The sequence below is a fragment of the Myotis myotis genome, unplaced genomic scaffold (assembly GCF_014108235.1).
Source record: "Myotis myotis isolate mMyoMyo1 unplaced genomic scaffold, mMyoMyo1.p scaffold_m19_p_11, whole genome shotgun sequence".
Classification (NCBI taxonomy): domain Eukaryota; kingdom Metazoa; phylum Chordata; class Mammalia; order Chiroptera; family Vespertilionidae; genus Myotis; species Myotis myotis.
Window position 1 is genome coordinate 15627876 of NW_023416315.1, and position 23492 is coordinate 15651367.

The window sequence follows — 23492 nt, forward strand, 5'->3', positions numbered from 1 at the left end:
GCAGTGTTTATTAAAAGACATTTCATTTTTAAAATTGAACCATCAGCTGTTAAAGTGTGTAAAACACCATATATATATATATATATATATATATATATATATATATATATATATACATATTTTTGTGATTCCTTGATTAATTTCTGTCTTGCCCACCAGTCTGTGAGCCCCCTTGAGGTCAGGGACCTTGTCTGGTTTTGCTCACCACTGAATCTGTCTCCTACCCATAGTGCAGTGGCTGGTACACAGCCTCTAAATTGTCCTCTTGCCTCCAAATTCATATCCTTTCCAAACCATTCTTCTCACTGTCACCAACATCTTTCCAAACTCAGATAACTCCTTTCTAAAAAAAAAAAAAAAAGTATTGCTTCCAATACCTATAGATTAAAATCTAAATTCCAGGCTACAAACAAAACCTAGGTGTAGGTTTTTAAGCCTTGTCTACCTTCCCGAGAATGTTACTTTTTATTCAGGCTTATTTTACACTAGAGGCCCAGTGTACAAATTCGTGCACCGATGGAGCTGGCCGGGGGGGAGGGGCCTTGGGCAGTTGGTGGGCTGACCCCACCCCCTGGTCAAACTCCCTTTCAAATTCCCAGTCGAGGGGACAATTTGCATATTAGCTTTTTATTATATAGAATTACCTTGTCTGAAACAGAGCTAGTTATTTCCCTACCTTGTTTCCTCTTTAGATTGTAAATCAATTGCATCTTTGTAAACTCTCTGTCCTCATAAAATTCAATTAATAGTTTAATTGGCTTATTATGGAGCTATCTCTAGAATTACCATACTTGATAGCTATGTAGTTCTTCCTACACAAATTTAAGATGTTTTATAAATATTCTCTTGTTTATATCACAGTAGACTAAGAATATATTTTACTCTATTGTTTCATTTACAGCTGTCAATCGTATTGCCTACAGCATGGTAATAGTAATATAATGGGCTTTGCAATCCTATATTAGTGAAACCTTGAATATTTGTTTTATCTATTAAACTTTGGTATCTACTTCAGCCCTTTGCATCCTATACTTAATTAGATTAATTAGTGTTTTAGGTTTTAACCAATTATACTTCATATTTGCCTCTATTGTATTTCTTTTCTAAGGGTTAGTTTGATAATGTCTATCAGAACTCGGTCATAGTGTCTTTTAGTTGCTTCCCTATGTGAGATAAAAGTTTTACCTGTTTTAAAATATTTAGAATGTTTTGAGATAATAGAAAATTAAAATTTCAGCAGAATGAGGATTTGCACAAATTCAATGTAATATCTGTCTTTTGTTGCCTAGGTAAGTTGTATCGTATTTAAAGGTGCAGTGATTTAAGAAGGTTACCTTAACTTCAGTTTTCAAAGTTAATCCCAACTTGATTCCAAAGATTCTAAGAGCCTTTTAAAAATATTTAAAAATAAATAGATGAACTATACTTTGCAAAGCTATAATAGCAGAAAACTGGAAACATTCCATATGGTTATAAATTGGGAGTTGTTTAAATAACTTGTGGTGCATCTCTGCAAAGGAGTGCTATGCAGGTGTGAAATAGAATAAGGACTATCTCTGTATATTATTATGGTGTTCTTCAGGATATATTATATCTATGTACCTAGGTTTTGCTTCAAAATAATGAGAGTAGTGAGAAGTAGAAGGGTTTAGATAAAACAAAATTGCTTATGAATTGTTATTTGTTGAAGCTGGTTGATGAGTATATGAGGATTCATTATGCTCTTCTACAGCTTTTGTTTATATTTGAAACATTTCTTAAAGAAAAAGCTAAAAAATAACAGGCATGGTCTAACATTCTGAAGGAAATATATTTCTGGGATAGTCATTATGTAATTGAATATACAGATTTTAGCATATTAAACACAAGCAAATCTAGATATATAATCAGTTTTCCTCTCCCTGAAGATTTAGACAATAAACTGTAATTACTTATCAAATGTAAAGTATTGTGATGCCTTAATAATAATAAGTTCTTTTTAAAAACTGCTTTATGTCATTGAAAAAAAATATATGTGTGTTAAAGGAGGGAAAGTCCAAGTGATATCAATATCTATTAATATCGCATTAAGACAACCTGACATTTAGTGCCTTCTGATAGAAGTATGTGCTGCCACCTAAGACGTATTTTTGTAGTGCGCAGAGGAAAACAAGTGCATGTGTAAGCTATAGCTATGGCAGAAAATCAGAAATAGAGAATGGAAGCTAGCAGTCCAGAGGCATTAGCACGTTTAATCTGCACATGTCAGTGATTTTCAACTGGTGTGTCGCAAGAATTTTTAAAATATGCAGTATTTGACTATTTAGTCAGGGACATTGACCTCTCTTCCCTTAAATCAGGGGTCCTCAAACTTTTTAAACAGGGGGCCAGTTCACCGTCCCTCAGACCGTTGGGAGGCCAGACTATAGTTTAAAAAAAACTATGAACAAATTCCTATGCGCACTGCACATATCCTATTTTGAAGTAAAAAAACAAAACGGGAACAAATACAATATTTGTATTTGCATGTGGCCTGTGGGCCATAGTTTGAGGACCCCTGCAAATAGTCAAATTTTAAAAAATGGCAACAGTCAACATAACAATAGCTATCTGGTGTGAATGAATCAAAAGTATACCTTTTTTGTTGTTTGTTAGATCGGCAAAAAATATAATATACTTTCTGATGTGCCTCGGAATTTTAGTAATTAGTTTATGTGTGCCATAAGATGAAAAAGGTTGAAAATCGCTGGCATATATTCTTTATGAAGCAGAAAAATTAGTTACTGTTACTCCCATTTTAGAAAGAAAGAAAGAAAGAGCCATAATGAATAAATGACATGCCTGTGGCCACTTGGTAAATAAAGGAACCAGAGCCTACTTGCATTCTCAATTCATATTAGAGAATATGCTTTCCATATTAAAAGAATGGAGATGCCTATGACCACGGAGCAGCTAATCTGATAAGATGGACATGAGAGATAATATGTGTTCAACAGAAGATCCAGACCTTAAAGTTATGACAGTTGGTTAAATATATGGTGACAGATGGAGACTACTAGGCTGTGGATGGTGAGCACGCAATGCAATATACAGACGACATAGTATTGTACACTTGAAACTTACATAATGCTATTTAACCAATGTCAGCCCCCGAATTTAATTTTTTTTTAAAGAAAAAATTCTGACAGTTGGAATTATCTTCTTTAGCAAGAGAAGAGTACAGGTATACTCTCCTTTTGCATGTAAAGTCATATATTTCAGAGATGAAAAGAGCAGATGATTGACTTGACATTCTCTTGTGCAATGGAGGCCTCTTATCAGCTCTCTCTTGGAAGGACAGCCATCCCAGTGCACCAAAGTGGGCCAATGAAGACCTTGCAGGCCAAGACAGGGGTCCTTTTAGAAACTGCTCTGAGTCCACTTGAGCACATGAGCCAATCAATGGCCAGTACACAGAGCTGGCTCCATAGGCGTGTGGCCTGTGCCGTGATATATGACCTGCTCTTAGAAGGGTCTTGCATTTGCTTTCATGCTCTGGTGTCACCATCTTGATATTTTAATGATTTGATTTTTGAGCTTATGCTTTTAAAGTGAAGTCTGATAGGACAATGGAACATATGCATGAGCAGCAGAGGTAGGCCAGGTGGCAGTGCACACAAGCATAGGCTCGCGCTGTGGCCATGGCAGGCAGTGTGGGTGCTGAGCATGGAGCCTGGTGGCCTGGTGTTCAGGTGCATGCCTTAGGTAGTATAGGGCATCCCAGGGTGTTGGTTTTACTTTTCCATAAACTTTGAATAAACTTTGTGTTGTATTTTAAGGATGAAGGCTTATTTATTTACCCAATCAATGAATAGTAATTGAATGCCTACGACAATGCTCGGTAAACAAAATTAGGTTTCTGCCCTCATTAAGCTTACATTCTAGTTATATGTATTTTTTTCCAGTTGATGCAACAATAATCTACTTTTTAAAGTTAGAATTATTGATTTGAGTGTAACAATGAAGAGTATCTTTATAACAAACAGGCTTTTATAATAACATGATTATAAATAGCTAACTTTCCTGATTTATATAGTTCCATTGGAGAATAGCTTAAACCAGTTGAGTTTTGCTTGCTTTTATTATTTTCCATTAATTTTACTTTATAAGTGAAGACATCCCGAAATAGCTGAATATTAAATAATTTTGTTTTAGAATTGTGAAAATGGGAGACCGTACCACAGACACAGAACAAGAAAAGAAAAAGGAAAAAGAGAAAAAGGATGGAAGTGTTCCTGTTCATACATTAGTGCCCACAATTAACATCCGAGATGAGCGGATTGTTGATTTATCTACAACTCCAGCTTTCATTTGTCTGCATGAGGTATATTTATTTCTTTTTATATATTACCATAGTAAGACCTGAATCATCTACCTCAAAGGTCAGAGGAAGCTAATATCATTATCAAAATAATATATTACAAATAACCTGTAGGAAATACGTACAGTTTGGAGCACTTTAGAATAATAAAATAGTTTCTACCTTCTCTTGAAGAGCTTGTCATATAATCCTGGAGTAATGCAGTAGTGTAGGTTCTGATACTTTTATAACATAATAAATATTTGCATATATGCAGCCAGTTAAGTACATTTGCAAAGGTTGGTAAAAGAAATTTATTTCATTATTGATATACTACATTTACTTCCATAAAATGAAGATAAAAGACCTATAATAATACAAAGAATACATGTTTACCTAACTAAGTGTAGTTACGGTAACAGAGTACTGAAACCTAATGTTTCCTTCAGCAGAGAAGCAAAAGGTGGAATATTCTATACTAGTGGCCCAGTGCACGATATTCTTGCATGGGGATGTCCCTCAGCCCGGTCTGCACCCTCTCCAATCTGGGACTCCTCGGGGGATGTCCAACTGCCGGCAGTCAGACATCCCTCTCACAATCCGGGATTGCTGGTTCCTAACCGCTCACCTGTCTGCCTGCTTGATCACCCCTAACCACTCTGCATTCCAGTCTGCTCACCCCCAACTGCCCCCCCTTGCCTGCCTGATTGCCCCCAACTGCCCCCCCTGCCAGCCTGCTCGCCCCCAACTGCCCCCCCTGCCGGCCTGCTTGCCCCCAACTGCCCCCCACTTCTGACCTACTTGCCCCCAACTGCCCCCCTTGCCGGTCTGACCGCCCCTAACCACCTCTGCCTCAGCCCCACCACCATGGCTTTATCTGGAAGGTCTCCTGGAAGGTCTCCAGGTCTAATTAGCATATTACCCTTTTATTAATATAGATAATAAAGAGTTAATATGCAAATGGTCATCACAACCTCACACCATCACACTGTAATGGCTCAGACACTCAACACTGGGGAGAGAAGAATGGGGACCAGCCAGGCACAAATGAGCTTGCGAGAGAGGAATGGGGACCAGACAGGCACAAATGAGCTTGCGAGAGAGGAATGGGGACCAGACAGGCACAAATGAGCTTGCGAGAGAGGAATGGGGACCAGCCAGGCTGCGGTCCAGGTGAGGGATAAGCTGCCCACCCCGTGGTCCTGGGTGCTAGCGCCTGTGTCTGCAGCCTGGGCGAAGCCAGCCCGGGTCCCGGGTGCCTGCGGCTGTCCAGAGGAAGGAATCATGGGTCCCTGGTGCGGGGTGAGGCAGAGGCAGTTAGGGGTGATTAGGCTGGCAGGGGAGCAATTAGGGGCAAACAGGCAGGTAGGCAGAGGTGGTTAGGGGCAATCAGGCAGGCAGAGGTGGTTAGGGGCAGGCAGGCAGAGGAGTTAGGGGTGATCAGGCAGGCAGGTGAGTGGTTAGAAACCAGCAGTCCTGGATTGTGAGAGGCAGTCAGACATCCCCTAGGGGTCCCAGATTGGAGAGGTTGCAGGCCGGGCTGATGGACCCTCCCCCCCCACACACACCTCGTGCATGAATTTTGTGCACCGAGCCTCTAGTGATATATATTCTCATTGTCTGACTTTTAAAAAAAGGGATGAACATTTAGGAAATACCCATACAGGAGGATTTTTAAAAAGATATTGACCATATATGCAACTGTTACCATGTTATGCTTGAGAGTTATACTTTAGGATATGGTTTAATACTGGACTATGTGACTATAACTGAATAAAACATCTAAGAAATTTAATAAACAGTCATAATAAAAATAAGCTAAAAAACCTTAAAGTAAAAAGAGTTTATTCAAAACCAAGACACAAAACTAAATCTCCCCCCCCCCAATATTTTATTGATGTAAATACTTTAAACAATTATCACAATGACTGTTGAGCATGTGTGTATGTGTGTGTGTATTATCACATACATAATATTTATGTTATATATATAATAAATATCAGGAGCACATGATACTGTATTGATGTGTCCTATTACTGGTGTTGTTAACTTAGATCACATAGTTAAGGTGATGACTTCTAGATTTCTCCTCTGTACAGTTATTATTTTTCTGTTTGAAATTAATAATCACCTTGGGGAGATACTCTGAGACTATTTATATACCCTAAAATTTTTACCTATTAGTTTTATGTCTCTTGATGATTCTTGCCCAAGTCAATTTATCACTGTTATGATTGCCAAAGGGAGATTTTCTAATTCCATCATTGCTTCTACATTTCTTATAAGTACCGCGTGCTAACCAATTGCGCAACTGGCATTGCTTCTACATTTCTTAGTTGGCTTCCTAATGGAAAGAAAGTACTTTCTCTTATCTATCTATCTATCTATCTATCTATCTATCTATCTATCTATCTAATCTATATATATGGACTATGAATGCTTATTCTATTCACTGTCATTACTCATTTTGATGCTTCAATTGTTCCAGATTTGATTCTTTGTGCACTTTTTTATGTCATAAGAATATGTTCCAGGCTCATCTTGCATTTTCTTTTCTCCAACCCTGGAGTCAGCCATTTCTCAAAGGACCCTTTGTTCCTTTTAGTGGAGAATGATATTTGAAAACTAAGACCTAATATTGGGTATGTTCATTGCTACTAGTTTGTCATTGCTTCTAAGGCCTCTCAGTAGACAGAGCTATGAAAAGAGATGCATGATTATAATTATTCACACAAATTTATATCTATTTCTATGTTAAATCTTTATATATTTAAAACTATGAGTTCATATCTCTAGTCTTAATATTTTTAAGTGAGCAGGGTTCTCTATTTCTGCTAAAATTCATCACATGCCCAACTTTGCAATAGGATTTCTAATTTTACACCATACCCTTATAATTCTATCAAACAAAAAATAAGGCAAAACTAAAGTTTATTTCTACCAAAGGTATGCTAACAATAAAAATTATAGTTTAGTTTTTTAAGCTACAGGTAAAGGAGCAGAAATGGTTTGTTTTGCAAAGTCAAAAGAGAACTTATGACATCCCCTTCATGTTGATCTTCAGTGTAACAACTTATCCTATATAATAAAAGGCTAATATGCAAATTGAACCGTATGGCAGAATGACTGGTCACTATAATGTGCACTGACCACCAGGGGGCAGACGCTCAACGCAGGAGCTGCCCCCTGGTGGTCAGTGCACTCCCATAGGGGGAATGCCGCCTGGCTCATGGCTGGCAAGTGCAGTGGTGGTAGTGGGAGCCTCTCTGACCTCTGCTCCAGTGTTCAGGAGCAGTGAGCTGAGTGATACGGAGCGAGAGGGTGCAGGCCAGACTAAAAATACACCCTCCTCCCCCATGCATGAATTTGTGCACTGGGCCTCTAGTTAAATATAAAAAGAGTCAGTCTCTCACTACACATGTATACATAAATTACAGTTATTAATTCTTAGGTATGACCAGCCCTTGATGAAGTAGATACCTTAGATTATAGCATCAAAGAACTATCTTACCTACCCTTGTGAGAATTATAAAACTACTGAGTAAAATCACATCAATAATTACATCAGTAATTTTACTGCATGTGAACTGTTCCTCAAGTCAGCAAAACTTAAAATGAATTATTGGCTGTAAACGTCTTTATTTTTATAATAAATACCATTGAGATTGTTCCCATTGGCATCTATAACTTTATTTTCTAATTCTTTTCCCATTCCTCTAAGATTTATGAATCTTACAAAAAATTTTAACCTACTTTGTACAAGCTATCCCCCTTCAGTTATATAAACAGAAGCGGTATTTGCAGAATTGCAAGAGTTCAGATGGCAACTGAAAGGAAACAATCAGATTCCACTTCCAAAGGTCCAGATGCTTGACATCACATTGCAAGAACCAGAAGCTGCTTACAGCATTTATTTTTATTAATGTCAGTCGCACAACTGGCCCAGTGCTACTGAATCACAAAGCATGGATGTCATGCTCTCATCTGATCATGCCTACAGAATGTGTTCAGTATGGCATTCATGGCACTCTACAATTTGTGCCCAGACTTTTTTTGCAAATAGTAAGTCACATAGACCCTCACGATCCTCTGCTTTTGTTGCTCTCTTAGCAAGTCTCTCAGATTCAGATGCCTGGGAAACTGGCACATTTTCACAAAGCAAAATGCAAGGCCATGGATATCCACAAATCCTCCAGTCTGATCACCTCTTGAAAAACTGTGCCATTGAAACTGAAAAATCAAATAAAATACTTGCATCGGCCACACTCTACAAACCCTGGATCTGGTCTAATCTTTTAGAGTCTGGCTCAATTTCCAAGTCTCCTGAGAAACTTTGCCTGAGCGGTCAGCTCACTGTGGTTTCTCTGACCTCTCAACTATTACAGCGATTGTGGGCTCTACCTGTCACTTAATACTAAAGTCATTAACAAACATTTATTGAATATTATCTCATCATAAAATACTTCTCGGAGAAAATTCAGAATTCTCCACTGACATTATAGATCATATTAAGCAGCAAGAGCTGGCCAGGTGGCTCAGTCAGTTGGGAGTTGACCCATACACCAAAAGGTTGTGGGTTCCATTCCTGGTCAGAGCACATACCTAGGTTGTGGGTTCGATCCCCAGTTGGGGCACATGCGTGAGGCAACTGATCTATGTTTCTCTTTCACATTGATGTTTCTCTTTCCCTCTCTGAAAAAATAAAAATCAATAAAGTCCTAACGGGGCAGAACTACACTGTGTTAATTCACAGTTTGGGATGAATGTTCAAAGTAATGCTTTGGAATTAAGCCACACAGTTCCCATCAATGGAGTCTGTGGGTCAGTGCTGGAAACCTGCTCCCCAACTCTGCCACCGCTGCCTAATGATAGGCCTGGCACACCACGGGCTTTTCTTGTCCCCTTGGAAATTGGACCCTGCTCTATTTTGCTTTTTTTTTTTTTTAATTTTATGGTGTTAAATATCTCTTTTGAATATCTCTTGAATGTATCTGTTCACTGTAGGATGAGCTGATGTGGTAAAAGCTTTTTGGAGGCAGTAGGACATGAGAGGGGATAGTTCATCCCTCTCCATGGCATCCGCTGTGAACCTGCTTTTTATCTTTAAGCTTTGCCCACACCCATATATGCACATACTTAGAATATCTTCACCTGGATGACTCCCAAGTTACTATACATGCTCAGAAGTAAACTCATTATTCTCCTCCCAAGCCCAGTTCTCCTTCTGTATTCAGTCAGTTAGTTCTCTCTTAGATATTTATTAAATTTATCTCATTTCATTCCTGCCATACCACCAATTAGAATACCATTGCAGTGATTAAGATAAGATATTAGAGAGGCTAAATCAAGGGTTGGCAGTGGGGAAAAAATCTAGACTACACACAGGAGAGATATTACAGAAGTACAAAATGCTGGATGGATGTGGCAGGGTGGAGGTGAGGGAGATGAAAGAGTCTAAATTGATGCTTGGATTTCTGATTTCAGAAAGTGGCTAAATATCCTATATAATATAACCCTAATATGCAAATCTACCAAACCGCAGAAAGATCAGTTGCTATGATGCGCACTGGGGGAGCGCCACTTAGCCAGAAGCCAGGCTCATGGCTGGTGAGCGCAGCGGTGGTGGCGCATCCTCTCCCGCCTCTGCAGCAGCGTTAAGGACCTAAGCCAGCAGGCAGACATCCCCTGAGGGGTCCCAGATTGTGAGATCTGGGGGGGATCCCAGGCGGGGCTGAGGGATCCTCCTCAGTGCACGAATGTTGTTCACCGGGCCTCTACTGGTACTATAAGTGACAGAGAATTCAGAAGAAGCAACAGGTCTGAGGGAAATGTTGAATATGTGGATCTTGAGTTTCCTATGAAGTCCCTGGGCTGGAGATTTAGTCATTGCACGTTCTTGATAGTATTCATATTGCCCTTTGAAAAGACTGCATACTGTTTCTTATGTATATTTAATAGCACAGTCTACTGCTATGTATTTAAGGAAAGATGTTGCCATCCTTTACTAATTCCCCACTTTTAAAATTATCTCTTTTACTGGGATGTTCACCTGTTCAAAAGATATTTTCTTACTTTTTATACATTTCGTTCTTGTAAGGCTGGTAATAGATTAAATACATTTTGGGATTTTTAATAAAAAATTTAGATTAATTACTAAAAATACTGATTTTTCTGAGGCTATTAAAGCTTCCTGAATTTTCCAGGTTGGACTTTCTATAGAGTTACTGATGAGTTTCTTGAGATAATCCGTAATGAAATTTAAAATGCTTTTCAAATAATTAAAAAGTTTTCTATTTCTTTCATACATGAATTAATTAAGTAACTGGTAAGAAAGATGAAAATATAAGATCCCCATTCTTAAGGAGCTTACACTCAGTGTAGTATCAAATATATAATTTAAATTTCACAACGACTCCTTAAGGAATAGAGGTTTGAGATGTCATTGTTTTCATCTTAAAGGTGCTGAAAGATTGAGGCTTACCACAGGTTGTACAGATGGGTGGATGCAGAGCCAAGCATGGAACCCAGGCTCCTGCCTTTTGTGTTAGCACACATTTCACCTGGCGGTCTTCACTTTGACATTCACACATCTAAACACTGCTATTTTAGGATTGTACAAATTGACTTTTTAAGTAAACTGTATATTAAAAGAAAAAAAATAATGGTAAATATTTAATGCTCTATTTAAATATTTTTCCTTAGTCTCCCTGTCCCCTTAGTTATCACACCTCACTAATAGCTGTACTTAGAGGATATGCATTAAAAAACTACTAAACTTCTTTTAAAAATCTTTCTACAAATCTTGCTGTTGTTGCATGCTCTTGCTTTTCCTTCACACATCCAGGCAGACTTGCAAGAATTTTGATTGACTGTCAAAAAGCTTTAAACAGACGGATCATTTATTAAACAATACAGATAGGTTCCATTTTCTCATAAAGGCTTTGTGTTTTGTTTTGTTTTTTTAACTCTGACAGTTAGGTGGAAATATAAAAATCTATCCAGTATGGGAAAAAACCCTGGTACATGCCTGGAATGCACTTAAACATTTGGAGTATTGACATGGCTCATATCTACTTACAAAGATTAAAGATGTACATTAGAATTACAGGAATATAAGCCATTTGCACTTTGCAAAGTAGGTTAACACCCCTAAATCCAATCAGTAAAATTGTACAATGAAAACGTATTCAGGGTAAAGAAAAGAAGGTCCCATGTTAGGGCATTCTACAGTGTCATATTCAAAATGGAAAAAAACAAACAAACATGAAGATTGATTCTGGCCAGAAATCTGGGGTCTTGTCAGAAAAACTATGCTGTCTGCACAGGCTATGAGTAGCAATTAGGAGTTAGAAGAGTGTTAATACTCAGGAACAGAGAAGAATTGACAGTTCCTCTGCCTCCTGTCTGGGGATTACCTTCCCTTACTCATTCTGAAAATCTATACTGAGCATCGACCACATGCCAGACTTGGGGCTAGTTACCAGAGGAAAATGCAGCCGCAGCCCTCAGCTAAACTGTCCCAGTCTGTATGGTTAATTTTCTTTAATTTCCCTTTCTCTTTTTCAATTCCTTTACTGACTTTACTAACATAATGTGGACCTATTTTGTGTGTGTGTACACTCTGGGGTGTTTATTTTTAATTATATATTTAACAAAGTTTTAATTGCCTCTATTTTTTTTATTGCTTCTTTAGCTAATGTTGTAGCAAGTTGATTAAATATTAAAAATAATAATCTAAACTCTGATGCTGTTACTGAACAGATGTTGCTTTTAAAATAAGGATTAGGAAAAATAATTGATGGCTTTTTGTTCTCTGGAGAAAGCACTTGAGAGAGAAAGCAAATTAACTTTTGTAAGCTTGTGGCTCTCAGTAGAGAATGGGCATCTTGTGAAGAATGTGCATAGTACCTTCAGTAATCCAAGAACCACAGTCATGCACCCATTAACGACAGGAATAAATTCTGCAAAGGGTGCTGTCAGGGGATTTCCTCACTGTGTGAACATCACAGAGTGTACTTAACACAAACCTAGATGGTAGAGCCTATTGTTGTGATTGTCTGTGCTGTATTATGATATGACTGGCAGCACAATAGGTTTGTTACACAAACATGTGAGCAGTTGTAGCATAAGCCCTGTCAGTTGGCTTTTCTTTTTGTAAGGCAAGTACCTGACTTAAATGGCGGAGGCATCCACTTCAGCAAAGGCTATCTCCAATAAACACATTGTCAGCCCCACACTAGATAAAGAGCCAGGTCTTTTCCCCACCTCCTAGACCCGTGAGGGTCTTTTTTGAGATCTTGGTTGATTTCGATAACTGACCATTTAAGCTATTTACCCCCTCTTCTTGAGCTCTGTATCCCCGTTCTTATGTTTTAAATTCACCAATAGAAAGGCCCCCACCCTCAGCCCCAATAACAGTAGACCCCCAGGCCTGTGTGTTCTCCCTTTCTCTCCTGCCCATGACCTCACTCTGTGCCCCCTGGTTTCTGGCATGCCTTGAGTGCCCCAGGGCTTGTAATATACTTTTATTTCGAAGTTTTCTAGTGGTTATTGCTGAAGGGCATCTCGTAATCATAATAAGAACCACAAGAATCAGTCCAGCTGTGACACTGGTTTAGAAAAGGAAGACGTCTGCAGGATGCTCACCAGGGCCTGGTGAATGCCCCCAGGTATTTCTAGCCCATCGCATTACTATCAATAGACTGAGACCCACACAAAACAGTAATACTATGTTACAACAACCACAAAGTTACTAGCTGGTAGGAAGCTTTCACCTCCATTCTAATCTTATGGACCACCGTCGATATGCGGTTCATTGTTGACCAAAACATCCTTATGTGGAATATATTTGGTACTAAAGACGGAAGCTTAAGGATTAAAATAAATGATGTCATCTTCAATTAAAATCTATTATAGATAGGTGGAAGGGGAGAGGGTACCCTTGTCTGCTGGGTAGATTCTTTGGGGAATAAAGCAGAAGGGAGTAGGATTGGGAATTAGACTATCCAGTGACTGGATTTATAGGCAACACCAGTAAATGAGTCAGCAGTAGTGAACACTGGGAACTTCAACTAAGACAAGACAGTCATTACGGTTTTCCTTAGGCAAGCAAGATCCAATGGTCAAGTAGTGAGACACAAGCCATATTAGGAAGTTTATGAACAATATCAGAGAGCCAGGTAATAATGTTTTTTTTTCAGCCACAGGGTTAGTTTTTCTTTTTTCTTTTTAACTGTCTTTAATACATAAAATATGCCATGGTATAAAATTAAAAAGTTGCAGAATATTATAGTGTAAAAAGTAAGCCAGCCTCCCACCCCATTCCACAATCCAGTCCTTCTGTGCAGAGGGAACTATTGGGTCTTGCATATAGCCTTATAGAAGTCAACGCACAAATGAGCAAGTGGTAGTATAATAGACACACTTGCTTTTTTTTCACACAGATATACAACTTGTATATTATTGTAATGCTTTGTATATAGTATTTCAATGCATGAATGGACCATACTTTAAGAATTTAGGTTATTTTCAATCTTTTGCTATTCCCACAATGAGAGTGTCAATAACCTTATACAAGGCATCATTTCATACTGTAATAATCATAATGAAAGGACAACTTTCTAATAGTGAGATTGTTGGATCAATGGGTTTGCTCATTTAAAAAGTTTTTAATTGTTGGAAAATACATATATCATAAAATATACCACCTTAACTGTTTTAAGTGTACAGTGCAGAGATATTAAGCATATTTATATTGTTGTATAACCAGTGTCCAGAACCTTTCATCTTGCAAAACTGAAACTCTGTTCCCATTAAACAACAACTTCCTATTTCCCCCTCTTCTCAGCCTCTAGCAGTCACCATTCTACTTACTGTTTCTATGAATTTAACTACTCTAGATACATCATATAAGTGGAATCTTACAATATTTGTCTTTTGTAACTGGCTTATTTTACTTAGCAAAACATCCTGCATGTTGTAGCATGTGGCAGGCTTTCCTTCCTTTTTAAGGCTGAATAATATTCCTTTAGATGTACATACCAAGTTTTGTTTATCCATTCATCTGTCAGTGGACACTTGGGTTACTTTCACCTCTTGACTCTTGTGAATACTGCTGCTGTGAACATGGTGCACAAATATCTCTTTGAGATCCTACTTTCAATTCTTTTGAATCTATACCCAGAAGTGGAGTTGTCATATCATGAGTTTGTGCATTTTGGCATTTTGTTTTTATTGCCAGGATACTCTCCATAGAGGTGGTAATAATTTATGTTCCCACCAACAATAAATAAATGTCTCTTCACTCATACTAGCATTGCATGTTATCTAACTTTGGGATCTTTGTCACTCAGATAGGGGAAAAATATATCTCATGTCTTTATATTTATCTTAAAATGAGTGGAGTAGAGCTTCCTTTTATATGTTTACGGTTGTTTTTAAAATGTAGTGTATTAATAGAAAATGTGAGCTACAAGGAGGCCAACAGATCAGGAGACAATTGCCATTGAAATTATTTATTACTCATAGTTCCTAAGAGAAAGGGGCATGCATGCCACAGGGCTCAGCATGGGGAAGCACTGGGTCAGTCAGGAGACAGGGAGAGGGGAGAATTGGGGGCCAGCACCTTTATTGTGATTTCCTTGGGAAGGAATGGGGGAAGCAGAGGAAGCAGGCTCAGGATTGACTAGATTGAGTAATTTCGGCCGGCTCTGGGGCATAGGAGATATCCCTAGTTATTTGGTCCCTGGCGCTGGGGTGATCAGGTCAGGTGTATAGTGGCCTGAGTGTGAGATCCTTATGAAGGAGGTGGTTGAAGAGTGTGGACTCTGGATTGGTTGGTTTGTATTTGAAAAACATGGCCCTGAGTAGAACTCAACTCAATGGCGGGGTGGGGGTGGGGGACCAATGAGGAAGGCAGGAAGCCAAGGCAAGGTGACTCAGGCATATTATCAGACTGTCTAGAACAAAGTGTATCCAGCATAAGCATGTAGGACAGACCTTAATGCACCAACTTTACAGAAGCTGAAAGCTTGGTTAATACAAAGACCTACTTGTACTTCGTTTTTGTGTGAATTCTAGTCACATCTTTTTTCCATTTTTTTATTGTGTAGTTTTTTACTTATAGATTCATAGAAGCTCTGTATACATTTAGAAAATAGGCCTTTATACATTTAGAAAATAGGCCATGTATAATAAGCATTGCACAAATCTTTCAGTTTGTTGGACTTCATTTAAGGGTTCTTTCCATGTGAAAGTGTATCTTTTATGTGTTTTTCTTGTGCAGCTTCAGGATTTTGTGTCACACTTAAGAAGACCTTTGTTACTACTCTGAGATGATAAATTTGTTTCCTGTTTTCTCCAAGTACGTCGATAGTTTGAGTCATCATATTTTAACCTTTGGTCTATCGGCATGTCTGTTGGTGTAAGGGGAAATAGGAAGGAGTTGCCAGCAACAAGCTTAGTACATACTAGAAATGCCAATCTGTTACCTTCTGAGGCAAAATTTCTGTACATATTCCCAGCCCATACATATCTGGCTGGAGGTCAACAGGTATACCTGGGTGGCATCAGAGATATGAAGTGGGGGGGGGGGGGTTCAAAGGAATATTGCTGTCTGTAAAGATTATGTCTAAGAACAGACAGGCTCAAAATGTCTTAAACCTTAATAGTTTGAAAAGAAAATCCTCTGACTGGCTGGTGGTGGGTCAGTGGGGCAGTAAAAACGAGCCTTAGTTCTAGCTCTGCATATACTAGCCATGCAGCCTTCTGCGTGCCATTTAAGTTCTTGGAACCTAACTTCACTCTAATAGTACATTTCTCAGCTTAATGATCATTCAGGGGCACCTAACTCACTGCCTACCATAGTGGGTTTCACCCTCTTTTTAAACTACATGTATCACTTTTTCCAATGGAAATCTTACACAGAAGCACAACACGTAAAACAGATTCGGATGTGGTGAGAGTAGAGGTAAAGGATGCAGAGGTAACAGTCCTCTGTTCTCTTGCTTCACATCTACTGTCCCCACCAGCACCACTGCCCCAAGGCCCTGAGCACCCAGGCTCTCTGCAGATAGTTCTGTGACTGAGTAAAACCGAGCCCTCTCTCCCACCTCCAAATCCATCTCAGCACAGCCAAAACACATCTGCCCCCAGACAGCCTTGACAAGCAGTGAGACTATATCGAGGTTTCCTTTAGGAATCAAAGAGGGAGTTCCGCAGCACATCATAGAGCAAAACTCCCAAAAATCCCTCATCACAAAAGACGCCTCTCCCACGCCCCTTAAATCCCCCTTTTAAACACTTCCCCAGGAAGTTGTTTTGTTGCCCTCATGCTGGTTTCCCACCTCTGTATGGCCATCCCTCTTCTGCTTGATACCTTTGACGGTTTCGTTATTTTGTAAAACAGTCTTCAGAGTTCCTTCCAGTTTTCCTTCCCACCACCCAGCATCGTACCATCACCTCACAGGCCCGGGCACTGAGCAATCAGTCCGTGGCACGGGACACTGCAGATACTTAGATGTGAATTTTCCTTGCCCTGTCGTAAGGATTAAATGCCGCCTCTTTGACTTTACAGTCCAGTCCCTCTACTCTAATCTGACCCTCCATTCCTTTCTTCTCCTGGTGTCTGTCCCCTGCCGCATGCCCCATGCTCCAGCTGTTTTCCAACCTGCTGCAGACTTTGCTCATGCTGTGCCCTGGGCAGGGGTGCCCTCCTCCGCGTTTCTGTGCTTCAGCATTCCACGCTCTTCAAGCATTCCACTTCTTGACAGTGATCGCTTCTGTTTCTGTAACCTTGCATGGTGCTTGTCCATACCTCACTCCGTTTATTATTATCTTGCCTGTTTTTTTAAGATAACTGATAGTAGCTGTAGAAACATCGAAGGCAGGAAGCCTCTGGTAGTCTTCTTGATGCTCCTTGTGAATTCTAAGCTCCCTGTTGCACATGTAACCATGCCATTTTCAAAGGAATGATGTGCACTGTAATTCATAAGGCCCTTCACCAAAATAATCACACTACTGAATGACTATTTTACAAGGCAAACTTCAAAAGGAGAAATTTCTTCTGAATTTCTGCATGTATTTTCCACATCAAGTCCACCTAAACTTTCAGATATTTAAATGTTTAGTGTTAGAAAGAACATACCACATTAGAATCTTCATGTGTCTATTCCAGTTTTTATTTTTGCCGGCTGAGCTCCCAAAGGAATATGCTATGGGGAAGCAATGATTTTAAAATATTTTTTAAAACAAAACCAAACCTTTTCTTTAAGTGAAATTGAGGTGGAGCCCCAAGATATAAAACAGAAGCAGAACTACTCTAGGTGAACAGTGTTTCGTGCATCATATATTGTCCTGGCTTTTTTTCATATGCGTAAAATATGTCTGCAGAACTTAAGGGTCTCTGGGGACACAGTTTGCGAACCCCCCTCTACCAGTTTAGCATGCTAACACCATTACTGTATTCAAGGTAAAAGTATCAGTCTTCCAGCCCAACTTCCATACCTATCCATGATATCAGAGCCTCCCTAGATTTCTAATCATTGGTTTGGTCAGATAAAGACAAAATTTTGTTATAGAATAGAAATAAAAAAGTCTTCACTAACATCCTTCATTTGTAAATTATATTCACATTTGAAAATAATTATTTCACGTAACAAATTAAGAACTTCAGTGTTTATCAGAGAAATCTTTCAGCTTCCAAGGAACTTACAAAGTGCTCTGAACTTAAGCAGTATACTCTCATCAGTGATTCTGCCATGTAACCATGGAAGTGAAATAGTGTTTGGAGAGCATAGAAACTTGTTTGCCTTTTCTGTCAGAGTTGTTATAAATTCTGACTTAACTGCAGGGAGAAAATAATGTTTAACCACTAGGTTAAGTAGGGACATTAACATACTTGGAAAACATATTAAATTTTGAAATATCTCCTGTCAACAGAATATTATGTAATTGTTTTTGAAAAGATACAAAAAAAGGTGTTTCATCCTCAGCTGAGATTTAATTGGAATCATTTCCCACTTAATAGATTTACATAGAAAGTCAGAGCAGGGGTGATACTGAGATTTGCTACATGGGGATGCTTCACCACGGAATCACCACGAGTTATTTATCATGGAAAATTAGCCCACTTCATGTGAAATACACCAAGAAAGCCAGGACAGCTGAAAATGGATAGTGGTCCACACATGATAAACAGTTTGTAGATAACAGAAGTTTATTGATTGTTTTTCAGGGAAAACTTCTGTGGTGTAAAACATTACCTCCTTATTGTGGCATTAATCACAGCCAACAGAGATAACATTGCAGATGCTCCTAGGAAAGTTGGCACTCAGTAAGTGACAGCTGCTTGTCATTATTAGTATGTAGCAGCATGAATCTCTAAACAAAAATTAAAACAGGTTATGGAGATTAACTGAAAAGAATTATGATACTAGCAGTGCTGAATGGAAAATAAATGGAAGCAACTAGTTTTGTGGGTCCTTTTTTTTATAAACCCTCACCACTAAGCACAAATTATTTGCTTCTTGTGGGAGATGAGAAAAGCCAACTTACAGAGATAGAAGCTCGACAAATGTTCAGATCCAGATGCTGCACCTTTGTATGAGGCCTTTGTAATAGAGAGGCAGTCTATCTTAAACAGCATCACCCTTAATTACTCAGAGGAAATCTTGAGTGCTAGAGATTAAACTCAGATTTTGAGAGTTTAGAAAGTTTTTATTTGGAAAAAAATCATATTCAAAATACTTTGATAAACATATAACACCATGTTATACACATGACAGGCAGGTGGTAAGTATTTATTGGATTAAAATAATAAATATAAATGTAATATTAGTTGTTTTAAGGGGCTGTCTACCATATGGTATACATTCAATAAATACTTTTTTTAGTGAATTACAGATAAATTCACTCCAACATTTCTATTTCTGTAAGTCTTAGTCCCAAGACATTTCCGGCTTCGTGGCTTTAATTAGTATAGCTGCTGTTGAATCTAGGTTTGTGTTAATCAAGCAAGCCATTAGAACGAACCACATCTGCTCACACCAGTCCATTGAATTAAGAATTCCTGGCAAATATATCTACATCAACTAATTCAATCACATCTGAAATTGTTTTTTTTTCTTTAGTCAAGCAACCTTAAAATCTGACTCCACATGTGTTTCCCCAGTTTTCTGCTGATATAAAGTGGTATAAAGGCTTCTTCTCCAATATGACTATAATTGACAGTAGGGCATGCCCTGCTCAAATGTCTAGAGATGCCAAAGGAGGATTAAGGTTACTTCCTCATGAGAAAAAGTAAGAGTGTCTTTCAGCAAGAAGAGCCTTAGGGACCACTTCAAGGAGCAAGGGAGGCTGAGTCACTCTTGGGAATTTAGGGGACTGAGTTCTTCAAGTATAGCCAACTTCTCTCATTTCTATTCTCACTCTCAACTTTTCCTAATTGATCAAAGAAACCTGGCAAAGCTATGATTCAGCAGACGTTGCAACTTGGAAACACATAGAATGAAATTACAGTTTGGATTCAACCAACCCTGCTTGTTATCTCAGGGGAGAAAGGGGAGGTTTGGAATTGAAGATGGTTTCCAAAGGGGTCTTTAGTCTAATCTGTAATTTTTAAAAATTAAAGCATTCGTAAGTCTTGTGAGATTAAAATTAATTTCAAGATTACAATCGACTATATAAAAAGCCTGTGGTCATCACGCCATCACGCTGTAATGACCTATCAGCAGAGGCTGCGTGGGGCTGCGTGTGTGGGGAGGCGCTGGGGGGTGGGCGGGGACTGGACTCTGGAGGACTTGACCAGAGGCGCAGGTGGGTTTCTGGGTACCGCCTCCCATGGCGGCAGCAGCCGCAAGACTCTTTCCGGATCCCGCCAAGCTGTGGGACTCTGGGTCCTGGGTCTCACTCAATTTCATGCACTGGGCCCCTAGTATAGTATAAGAAGTGTGAAAATACTTTTTTTCTTTAGAAACTCAGGTAGGACAATCACTGTCCAGTCCAGTACAGCCCTGCCCTCTACATGACATGTACCCAGAGGCTGTACCTGTTACCAGACTGGGAGCCGGCCCTGCTCCAGCAGGATCTGGGACTTGTAGAGTGTCAGGCAACCTCCAGGTTCTTGACAAGCACAGGCAATTTTTAAGACATGAGATGAAATTGAGAGTAAGTTTATTAAATCTTGGGACAGTGAAGCAAAGGAAGGGCCCTGGAGACAGAATCAAGGCATAAGTAATGCTGGGAGAGCTGCCGCTGCCCATTGCTCCCCTGGATGCGCTGCCCATTGCTCCCCTGGGTGCGGGTCTCATCGGGACCCGTAGAGTGTAGGATAGAAGCAAAGTACTCACCTGAGGAAAGAGGGGGAGGGGAGGGGCCGGGCATGCTCAGTGCTCGAAGAAGAGCGTATGCTGGCGTCCTTTGTCCTGAGGGTTTTATGTTTTCTATAGGCGGGAATTTTAAGGGAGGTCCCAGGGGAGGATCTCACAGAATATTCTCTAGCTCTCCAGGTGTGTCATTTAGAATGCTGATGTAGCAAAATGAGTATATAGTTGGTTCAGGGGTCATTCTCTGGTTAGTTTCACCTCTATCTTGGATTAGTCTGGCTCTCATTGGTTTTTTGTTATCTTTCTCCCTAACGTGATTTAAACCATTTGCTTTTAGGCATCTTTGGTTCGGAAGAATAGGGTCTTGTGATTTACTTATTAGCTGGCTGTTAATTGCTCAGCTATTCTGGCCATTTGTTCAACCATGTGTCTCAGTTTTCTCCATCTGCTCTCAGTATCGTTGGTTGGGGGGGTTAGCTGGCTCTGAGTTGCTCAGCTACTCCAACCATTTGTTCAGCCATTGGTGTCAGTTTCCTCATTCCACTTGCCAGGGAATTTTATTAGATTCTTACTAGCCTTCCTCAGTTCCAAAACCCCTTCTAAATTTTGCCCTTGTTACCTACCCAATCCTGTAGTTTATATTTGATCTCTCTTGCCATATTTCCCCCTGGCTTCAATCACTTCTCACCTGTATGTAGCCTCTCCCAAATCCTCTGATTTGAAAGCCCCCACTCCTTCCCCAACGATAACTCTGGCTTCTTTAGACTATAGCCTTCCTCTACGTGAATGCAATCATGAACCACTTTGAGTAACAACATTCCTGTCTCAAATTTCCTTTACATCCTAGAGACAAACAGATTGATTGTAGGGTAGAACCTACATAACTGTTGAATAATGTAATGTATAAGAAAGAATACAGTTGAACCTCGGTTCTTGAACTTAATTTGTTCTGGAAGGCTGTTCGAGAAGGAATTTGTTCAAAAAGCAAATCATTTTTTTCCCATTAGAAATAATGTAAATTGAATTATTCCATTTCAGACCCCCAAATGATTTCGTTTTAACCTTTCTTATATACAGTACATGTTTAACGTACTATTTAATCTATAAATAAACACTTCTTTTATTAAATTTATCAAACCACCCCCTACTGGCCTTAAAGAAATCACTTTCAGTACTCGTTCCAGGGGTGTCTTTCAGGTCAGCATGCAGCATCTTCACTTGTTCATATATCACTGCTTTCCAAATGCTGTCACCAGCTAACTGCTTTTTGTTTATCCAAATCAACAACAGTTTTTCCACCTCTTTTATTGCCTGTGATCATTGTTTTTTTCATGCCCTTAGCAACATTAGCATTCTTGATGGCCTCCATATTTTAAAATTTTGCTAATCATTGATTTTGGCCAGCAACAATAGCATTCTCTCCTTTGTTTTGTTGCCTGAGAGAGGCTTTTTGTCATGCTAAGGTATCAATCAGCATGAAAGGATTGTCAGGTCCAATCTCAAAGCTTGTCTAGATAAACTGAGACATTTTTTGTGTGAACAACTTGGTTGAGAACCGAATTGTTTGAGATGGGAGACATTGGAGAAGTGAGATTTGACTGTATTACAATGGTATAGGACAAAAGAGGAGAGTACCAAACTCCTTCTAATGTCTTCAGAGAAGACTGTCCAGAAGAGATAACTATTTAGTATGATAATGATGATGATGCATATGTATGTTCTGAGTGATTTAATATGTTATATCATTTAATCCTCTCAGTAACTCTAACAGGAAAATTCTCTTGTTACCCCTATTTTATCATTGAAGAGACCAAAGAACAGTGAGATTGACTTTGCATATGATTACACAGCTTGCAAAATTTCAAACATAGGAAGTCTGGCTCCTGGGTCCCTGCTCTTAAATCATAGGTGAGAAGTTAAAACTCAGCCGAGGTTGAGGATGGCATTCTACCTAAACCAAGGTAATAGTATACACAGTCATGAAAATATGAGAGAACATGGTTTGCTCAAGAACAAGGCATTCAGTGTGGCAGAAGTGTGAGTAGAGGTGGAAAAGGGCACTAAAAAGGTAGGGAGAAACCAGTTCATGAAGGGGCTTATTTGCTGGATTATATTATGTAGGGAATGAGTTGTTGAAAGGTTTTAAGCAGGACAATAATGTGATCAGAACTGCATTTTTGCACAATCCCTCTGGCAGGGATATGGAGGATAGATTGGAATAGATTGAAACTGGAGGCACAGGTTACTATTCAGAAGCATTTGCATTATCCTGAGGCTATGATGAGGGCTGAACCAGAGCAGCAACATCAATGATGGAAAAAGTGGAAATGGAGTTGAATACCTCAAAATGAAACTGAAACTTTTGTATTTCAAATGTGTCAACAGTATTCTAATAGAGGGAAATAAGATAATGGTGTTCCTGTATTTGCCTCTGTCTTCCTGTTAGTAATACAGCACTCATTAAAGTCTTGAGTCAAAGGTATTATCCAGTTAGGTAAACATTATGCAACTTCTCAGACAAGAGTAAATATATAAATATTATTTCATGGACAATAATGTTTAATATTTTCACATTGAAGAAATAAACAGATATGAAGATTAACTCTTATATATTACAGTGTTTTTGAAAGAAATGAAACATTTATTTATACATAAAGAAAAATAAGAATTATAAATGAGCTTATTGTGATGACATTACCCATAAGGACTAGCAAATATTGTTACTAGAATATCTTCTATGCTTCACATATTTAAGCTCTTTATCTATTAAACTGATGTGTCATTAATTTCTTGGAGTATTACTGCTTATTAGAATAATTTGATTTTTTCCCCTCAACGATGTGAATCCATTC

The 23492-nt window shown here is 39.0% G+C and overlaps 1 protein-coding gene across 1 annotated transcript in view; it reads left to right on the forward strand.

The window, feature by feature from the left end:
- Positions 1 to 23492, forward strand: part of CCDC146 (coiled-coil domain containing 146) — a 112828-nt gene that overhangs the window by 14492 nt on the left and 74844 nt on the right. Inside the window, exon 2 of the mRNA XM_036327616.1 lies at positions 4174 to 4342. Within this exon, the coding sequence (XP_036183509.1) occupies positions 4184 to 4342 (159 nt within the window). The 5' untranslated portion in view covers positions 4174 to 4183. The remainder of the gene's footprint in view (positions 1 to 4173; positions 4343 to 23492) is intronic.